The 8,534-nt window shown below is 55.4% G+C and overlaps 1 protein-coding gene across 1 annotated transcript in view; it reads left to right on the forward strand.

Moving 5' to 3' along the window:
- Positions 1-6,367, forward strand: part of ZAN (zonadhesin) — a 29,571-nt gene extending 23,204 nt beyond the window's left edge. The window contains 10 exon segments of the mRNA XM_074346861.1: positions 1,530-1,741; positions 2,209-2,356; positions 2,693-2,940; positions 3,434-3,563; positions 3,759-3,936; positions 4,242-4,409; positions 4,628-4,767; positions 5,166-5,329; positions 5,331-5,607; positions 6,099-6,367. Of these exon segments, the coding sequence (XP_074202962.1) occupies positions 1,530-1,741; positions 2,209-2,356; positions 2,693-2,940; positions 3,434-3,563; positions 3,759-3,936; positions 4,242-4,409; positions 4,628-4,767; positions 5,166-5,329; positions 5,331-5,607; positions 6,099-6,331 (1,898 nt within the window). The 3' untranslated portion in view covers positions 6,332-6,367.
- Positions 6,368-8,534: the final 2,167 nt, after the last annotated feature.

Consider the following 8,534-nt stretch of genomic DNA (forward strand, 5'->3'; position numbering starts at 1 on the left):
TGTGTGCCTCTTATCTGTAGGATAAATTCCTAGAAGTGGAATTCTTGGCTCAAGGACTGTGTGGATTTGTGCTTTTGAGAGATGTGGCCAAATGGCCTTCCATGAAGGTTGAAGAATTGACATTCCCACCAGCAACATAGGAGAATGCCCATTTCCCCACAGCATCACCAACACAGAGCATTATCATGCTTTTGGATTTTTGCCAATCTGATAAGAGAAAAATGAAGCGTCCTAATTTGCATTTTTCCCTATGATGAGTGAAGTTGTGCATTCTTCATATGTTTAGGAGCCATTTGGATTTCCCTTTCTGAGATCTCTTCATAACCCATTCACCATTTTCCCACTGGTTTATTGGTCTTTATTAAACTATTTTATAGATGTTCTTTATCTGCTACAGAGAGTAGCCCTTCATTAGTGCAATGAACTACAAAAATTCTTCCAGTTTTTTTTTCATCTTTGACTATTTTTTTGCCATGCAAAAATATATATAGTTGTGGGTTTGAATATGATAGTATTTTTTTTAAAAGGCGCCTGCATTTTGAAGCATAGTTACAAATGCCTTCCCTACTCGGAAGTTAAAAAAGAATTTTCCCACGTTTTGCTCTAGTATTTGTATGGTTTCATCATTTAAAAATATTTCAGTATTTCAGGGGGGAGGGTACAATTCAGTGGTAGAGTGTGTGCCTAACATGTACAAGGTCTTGAGTTCAATCTCCAGCACTTCCACCAAAAATTAAATAAAAACCTAATGACATCCCTGACCCCCCCCATCCCCAATTTAAATGTTTGAGCCACAGAGATTTATCCTGGTGAGTAGGATGAAAACTGAACCAACTTTGTTTTAATTTTTCCCGGTATTGTTAACACCAGTCTCTCCTTCTCCACTGAGATACCATGATTTCTATTAAATTCCCATATATATTTGGGTCCCTGTATAAGGCTTTCTTTCCTCTTCCACTGCTCCATTTATCTTCATTTACTAGCAACATGATGTCATAATCATTGAGGGTTTAAATAGTATTTAAATTTCTGGTAGGGACATTCACTACATACGTACTGTTTTTTTGTTTGTTTCTGGTTTGTTTTTAGAGTTTTCCCAGCTTTTCCGGTTTGTTTATAGCCTTATCTCCACATTAATATCATCTTGTCTTATTTAAAAAACAAAACAAAATCCTGTTGGTAGATTTTATTGGAATCATAGTAAATGTATAAGTTAACTTAGGGAGAACTGATGTCTTTACATTGTGGTCTTCCTACCTGTGGACATTTCCATTTGTTCACAACTCCTTCTGCAACAAGGGCTTCATTTAACTCCTCCAGCCGAGTGAACACCTCCCTACCCTGTGCTCCTGTCACACCTCATACACACACGCCAGTCACACGCTTACTGACCAGATGCACCAGCGTCGTGCTGGGGCTACTGGCTGACCTCGGAGTCCCGTGCTGGATGGGGAGAACCATCCTTACTCCTTTCCTTGGTGGTGGCACATAGCCCATTCTCCGTAAATGTTTCCCCTCTCCCCCTCCAGCTCTGGACTGCTCCACCCACAGCATCTACACAAACTGCCTTCCCTCCTGCTCCCCTTCCTGCTTGAATCTGGAAGACCAGTGCCAAGGGGGCAGACTTCCCTCCACCTGCGAGGAGGGCTGCGTCTGTGAGCCCGGCTACCTGCTCAGTGGGCAGCAGTGTGTGTCTAGGAGTCAGTGCGGCTGCAAAGACACCCAGGGTGCCTACCTCCCTGTGAGTGGGGACGGGACATCGGGGAGGGGGCAACACACCTTCAGGATGGTGCTTTCTCCTTTCCTGTGCCTCTCAGCTGTGGGTGCCCATGTCTCTAGGTCTGGCCCTGGCTGGGAAGGCTGGTGACAGGCAGGGTTTGGGGTTTGGGGTCTGAGGAATCCAAACAAGTGGGACATGGCATGGTAGAGTGGAAGGAGCACGGCTTTGGTTTGAATCCTGCTAGTACCCCTCACGAGTAAGGAGACCTCTGTGACCTCAGTTTCCTCATCTGTTAACGTGGGCCAGTAGCGCCACCTGATCAGCCCGTGTGAGACGGCAAGCACAGTGCCTTTAGAGGGCGGTGCAGGGGCCGTAAGAGCACAGATGGCACCGGGGCTGCCTGTGACCAGGGGGCTAGGGCTGAGGTCGGGGAGGAGGGAGCGCTGCCCTGTTGCCCTCACTTCTCATTCCTCCTGCGGCTTCTGCAGGCGGGGAAGTCCTGGCTCTCCGGAGGCTGCTCGAACAGCTGTACCTGCAAAGGGGGAGCCATTCAGTGCCGGCCCTTCACCTGCCCCTCTGGTTCTCACTGCCAGCCCAGCTCCAAAGAAAAGGGCAAGGACAGCTGCACAGCTGACAGTAAGAGGCCCCAGAGAGGCGGAGGGAGGTGGCTCGGGGCCGAGGTGGAGCCAGAGGGCCCTGCTGCAGGGCTCTGGAGTCAGAGGGGTGGAGTGGGCCTGGGCACGCACTCGGGCTCTGACCAGCTCCCTGGTCGCTTGCATGATCCTCTCTGGGCTCTGCCATCTTAACAACCAAAGGAGGGACCAGACGAGGAGAGCCTCTCAAGCTGGGAGAGGGGGAAAGTTGAAGACTAAGGACACAGGGCTAAGAGGGAAGGCAGCAGGAGACACCAGGGCAGGTGAGGGGCTGTTATATCAGGCAGGGTGCCTTCTCAGCATTGGACCTTCTTGGCAGAGTGGGAGCAATGCACAGTTTTTGGGGATCCCCACTACCGCACATTTGATGGCCTCAGCTACCGCTTTGAAGGACACATGACCTACACGCTAGTCAAGACCATGGACGTGCTCCCCGATGGGGTGGAGCCCGTAGTTGTGGAGGGACGCAACAAGGTGTATCCGTCCTTCAAGCCGATCTTCCTGCATGAAGTCATTGTGAAGGTCTACGGCTACACAGTCCAGCTCCAGGATGAACTGGAGATTGTGGTAAGAGCTGGGGCAGGCCAGGAGGGGCTGGGGAGGCAGACCGGGCCACAGAGGCCACCTGGAGCAGGTGAAGCCAGGACTTGTGTTCCCTGGGAAGTTTCTGGCAGAGGCTGCCTGGTTGTAGAAGGCACCCTCTTCACTTGGTGGGTGGTTGTGCAGAGAGGGGCAGTGGGATTACAGACAAGGTAGGAGAGAGGCAGGGGGAGACAGAAGGAAAGATCGCGCAGTGGTGCAGCGTGGAGGTGGAGTCGGGGCGAAGAAGTACCGGGGGCATCCTCCCTGCCAGTTTTTTAGCAAGAAAGGGGCTGGGGCTTCAAGGGGAGCGGAACTCAGGTTGGCCTCTGCCACTGGGAACAGGGGAGCTTCCTGGCGTAGCTTGTTCCCCAGAATGATGGCAGGGAGAGGCACCGAGATGTGCAAGGGGGCAGAGGCTGAAGTGGCAGAGAGTCAGGTTGGTTCAGGACGCCCCTCGGCTCCTGTCTGCCTTCTCCAGGTCAATGGTCAGAAGATGGCCATCCCCTACAAGCCCAATGACCATCTGTCGATCTTCTTGCGGAGCCATCGTCTGTATCTGATCACAGACTTTGAGATGGTCATCAGCTTCAATGACAGGCACAACGCAGGTAGCTGAGGGTGGAGAGCAGAGGGGAGAAGGAATGGTCCTGGGATGGGGGCGGGAGAACCACATCTCATCTGGGCCTGGTGTGGTGAGAGGACCCCTGCCTGGGAGGGTGGCCCCAGCTCCAGGGGAGGACCCAGGAAGGGTGGGAAGTGATGAGGTGGGCAGTCTCACTTCCAGACGCCCCTTCCTCCTGCAGTGATCTCCCTGCCCATCACCTACCAGAGGCTGGTGCTCGGCCTGTGCGGCAACTTCGACAAAAACAAGAGGAATGACTTTGTGCTGCCTGACGGCACCCTCACCCAAAACCTCCTCCTCTTCGGCAACAGCTGGGAGGTAAAGAAGACCGAGGGAGGAGGACTCGCCCGCTTCTCAAGGTGAGAGGGTGGGGGTTCTGAGCAGGGAGGCCCGGGCCCTGGGGAGAGGAGACACTGCCCACTGTCTGTCCACACCCCGCTCACCCTGTATCCTCAGCAGGAGGAGGAACCCCGAGGGCCCGGGCCTGGGCAGACTCACCTGGTTCATCTAATTCCAACGTGTCTTTCCTCCCCCTCTGAAGGCGCGGCCCCTGCCTCGCGGGTCCCAGTCCCTGCCCATGCCCTCCCCTTCCGCCCCCCCCCAGTTCTTCCTGAGTTTGCAGGCCTCCTGGGCCTTACCTGGCCCTTCCCGCTCTCTGCCCCAGGGCCATAGGAGAGGAGGAAGAGGAAAAAGAGTCAGGCTTTCATGTGTCTGAATGCAGCCCGGAGCAGCTGGAGCTCATCAACAACACACAGGCGTGCAGGGTGCTGGTGGACCCCCAGGGCCCCTTTGCTGCCTGTCACCAGATGGTGGCCCCAGAGCCCTTCCAGGAGTGAGTTGGGGACCGAGGACATGAGGGATGGCCTTTCTCCAGGTCCTGCAGCCTGTTCTCTGATCGGCTCTTTCTCTGTTTGGCTCAAGTCTTTCTCTGTGGCTTGGGTACCTTGTCTCTCTCTCACACACACACACACACACACACAGAACCGGCTGGAGTTTCCAAGGCTGGATTTCCTTGCTGACAGCCCCCCACTGTCCCTGCCGTCCCCCCAGGCATTGTGTGTCTGATCTGTGTGCCGCCTGGGACCCCAAAGAGCAGGAGGAGCTGCGCTGCCAGGTCCTCAGTGGCTACGCCACCATCTGCCAGGAGGCGGGCGCCTCCCTGGCCGGCTGGCGGGACCACACCCACTGTGGTGAGGCCCTGACCTTCCCCCACAGCTGGCTGCTCACCCTCTGGGCTATTTCCACCCTCTGCTCAGCTCTGAGCCCCCACCGTTGCCCCCTCCTCCGCATCCTGTCTTGGTTCCCCCAGCCCTCAGCTCTCCCCACGTCAGTGTCCTGGCCCCTTCTCTGCTCTCACCTGGAAGCCTCGCCCTGACTCCTGCAACCCCCTCCCGCTCCTTCGCCCACTCCCCATAGTGGCTACTCCCCACCTGCATTAATGTCACAGACAAAAAACCATGAAAAACTGGCCCACTCTTCTGCTTCCCTGCGGATACCAGGCTCTGGGCTCTGTGGGGTGGCCGCCTTCCCCATCCCTGCGGGGCCAGCCCCAGCCCACCACCTTCTGACTGCGACTCTGTCCCCTCAGCCTTGCAGTGTCCGGCCAATACTGTCTATCAGAGCTGCATGAGCCCCTGCCCAGCCTCCTGTGCCAGCCTGGTGGTCCCTGGGGACTGCGATGGCCCCTGTGTGGAGGGCTGTGCCAGCCTCCCAGGCTACGCCTACAGTGGTGCCCGGAGCCTTCCCCTGTCCCGCTGTGGCTGCACCGACAAGGGCATCTACTATCAGGTCCGGGCCGGCCGTGCGAGGCCCTGGGGGTGGAGGTGCGAAAGGACAGTCAGACGCGGGAGGGAAACCAGACCTCCCCCTCCTGGCCCTTCTCCCTCTCCAGCAGGGTGACAGCTTCGTGACCGAGGACTGCTCTCAGCGCTGCACCTGCGCCAGCTCGGGGGTCCTTCTGTGTGAGCCCCTCAGCTGCAGCACTGGGGAGATCTGCACCCTGGGGAACCTCACTCGTGGCTGCTTTCGAGGTGAGCCTGGACCACCACTTGGCTTCAAGCTGCCCTCTTACCCTGGGCAGGGGGCAGGGGTCCTTGGACTGAGGACTATCCCTCCCAGTCCTATGCCTGGGACTCCACCCCATCAACGTCAGGAAGTTCATGCCATTTCATCCCTTTCTCGCTCTCTTTTTCGGAAGGTGTAGAGAGAATGGACCTGCCTTCCCTGAGCATCTGCTCTCTGCCGGGCACTGTGCTGGGCCCTTTCCCAGCATTAGCTTCCCAGGATCCCCTTTAGTCCTTACTCAGCACTTGGGGGTTAGCGTAGCCTCCCCATTTTATCAGTAAAGAAAATGGAGCTCAGATAGGGCGAGCGACTTCCCTAGAGCCCAGGGCTCGTGAGTGTACAGCCAGAATAGGAAGCCTGACCAGAGGACCCCGACCAGCCTCTGTCAGCCCCTGCTTTCTCCTCTGACTGTGGGTGTCCTCCCAGAACTCCCTCCCACTGCCCTCCATCCTTGCAGATAGCCCGTGTCTACAGAACCCCTGCCAGAATGACGGGCGGTGCCAGGAGTGGGGAACCCACTTCATCTGTGAGTGTGAACTTGGTTACGGGGGAGACCTCTGCTCAGAGCCTCGGGACGTGCTGCCCCGCAAAAAACCAGGCAAGAACTTCATCCGAGGCCCTGTATCCTCACCACTCCTTCCCCACCTACGACAGCTGCAGAATTATTCCATGTATATAATAGTAACCTAAAAGATAGCTATTATAGATGTGCAGTAGATAACATATTTTCAGTGTCATCTATTACTATGTAAAATATAATAATACAACATTATTTATCAACATATATGATCCCTAAAGATTAGCAGGACCGGGGTCCTACCCACATACGCTGGAATCTTCCCTCTGAACCTGAGCTCTCCACTTCTGTGACCCCAATGCATCACCCTGCTGTTATTCCCCACTCTTGTGTCCCTCTAAGCCTCTCCAGTACCTTCTACTGGTTTTTTTCACGAGCCTAATTCCCATGAGCCTCTGGGCCAGTGGTTCTCCAACTTTATCCTTATCTCACGCCTAAGATCGGGGTAGGCCGGGGGTGTCTTGTTTAACATGCTCATTCCGGGACCACCCCAAGGATTTGGATTCGGTAGATCTGGAGGGAGCCCAGAGATCTATGTTTTTCATAAGCTCCCAGGTGACCGTTGGAAGTGATTCCAGAAGCCCTGGCCGACATAATACCCTCGTCTCTAGGGGACTGGCTGGATGAATGTCCCCCTGAGAGGTTTATGGGAGTTGCGTGTCCAGCAACAGGAGGGCAGCGCCAGGGCCTTGAGACCCTTGGGAGCGGCACCCTCCTAGAAGGAGAACCAGCCACCCAGGGATTTAGGGGGTGGGGTCCCTTCAGGGTGGCAGCCGAGGACTGAAAGGGAGTGTCTCTCCCCTGCCCCTTCCTATCCCATGTCCCTGTTTCTGTTTCCTGCACCCAGAAGCATCCAACTTTGTGGCCATCCTATTGGGAATGCTGGTGCCCGTGGTGGTCATAGTGCCCGCAGTGACCAGGGAGTGCGTTTCCAGGAAGCGGTGGAGGAGAAGGTGAGTTGCTGGGGGGCTGGTGGGGGAGAGTAAGCATGGGGAGTGGGTGCCAACCTTCCACCCTTGTGTCTGTTCCCCATGCCCTCAGGAATAAAAGGCAGAGCCAGAACCGAGACAAGCTGGCGGGTCCAGGTGAGCCTTGACCCTGAGACCTCGAGAAAGTTCTTCTTGCTTTCTCCTCAGACTTTGCTCCAGAGCATCCCTTCACCATCGCTGAGTTTTGAGTTGTCCACAAAAAAAAAAGAAATAAAATTATTAATTTTTGAGATGTGAATTTCCACATGATTCTGGTAGAGGAGGGGTCTGTGAGGTGGGTCTTGAGGGGAGAAATAGGGAGACTGGTGTGTGGGGGCTGAGGGCTGGGTGCCCCCCACAATGTCCAAAGGGGTGGGGAACTGAGGTCTGAGGAGGTAAGGGGCTGTCTGTCCCTTAGACAAAGCCACATGAGGGTGGGCCATCCACCCTCTGGTTTCGGGGATACAGGAGAAAGGACTTGACCCCAGGAATCCTAGTTCTTAGAGGACCTGGCCTCAGAGTTCCCCACCAGGGGTAGTGAAGGGTGACCCTGAGGAGAGGATTTACATTTCTAACAATGAGATTAATCTCTGGGCAGAGGCTAAGGATGGAGAATGTGGCTTTGTCCAAAAGGTGAACGGGCCTGTGACCCTCTGGGGAGGGCCCCACCTTTTGCACGTGTCCATTTCCCAAAAGGGCATTGGAGTTACTATGGTAACGGAGGAGGGGGGTCTGAGGGCTGGCTTGTGAGGAGTTTTGAGCCCCATCCTATTAGGAGTGACCAGCTCACCTCAGCCAAAGGCTGAAGTGCAAACATTCCCACCCTGAGCCCTGTGCCTCGTGCCTCCCACCAGGCAGGTCCTTGCTTGGGGGGAGGGGCTGGGCCATCCTGCTCGAGCTCTTAAGAAGAAAAGGAAGGCTGCCAACTGGGGGGTCAGGATGTGGGACCCCACGGGACAGGGGACGCCAAAGTAGGCCAGACCCTGTGTTCTAGAAAGGAATCCTTACTCCGTGCTAGCCTCCAAGAAAACCCCGGCAGCCACCTTCACATAAGGAAAGGAGACCCCAGGTGGTTGGGGAAAAGGCCCCAAGAAGGGAGGGGTGCCCCTTGGCGGGGGGAGCAGCTCACAATCTGGAACTGGGCATCCCGGGGCTCCCAGCTGCATGCCTGCCCACCCCCCCAGCTCCCTTCACCTGGCCTTTGACCCTTTGCCTCTATTCTTTTGTGCCCTGCGCCCTCCATTTCTGTTCCTCCCCTCACCCGGCTAAGGTCACCTTATCTAGCTTGGATGTCTGGTTGGCAGGGGAAGGGGGTGGCCTAGACCAGCATTCTCCGGATAGACCTCCT

Source organism: Camelus bactrianus, chromosome 18 (assembly GCF_048773025.1).
Source record: "Camelus bactrianus isolate YW-2024 breed Bactrian camel chromosome 18, ASM4877302v1, whole genome shotgun sequence".
Classification (NCBI taxonomy): Eukaryota; Metazoa; Chordata; class Mammalia; order Artiodactyla; family Camelidae; genus Camelus; species Camelus bactrianus.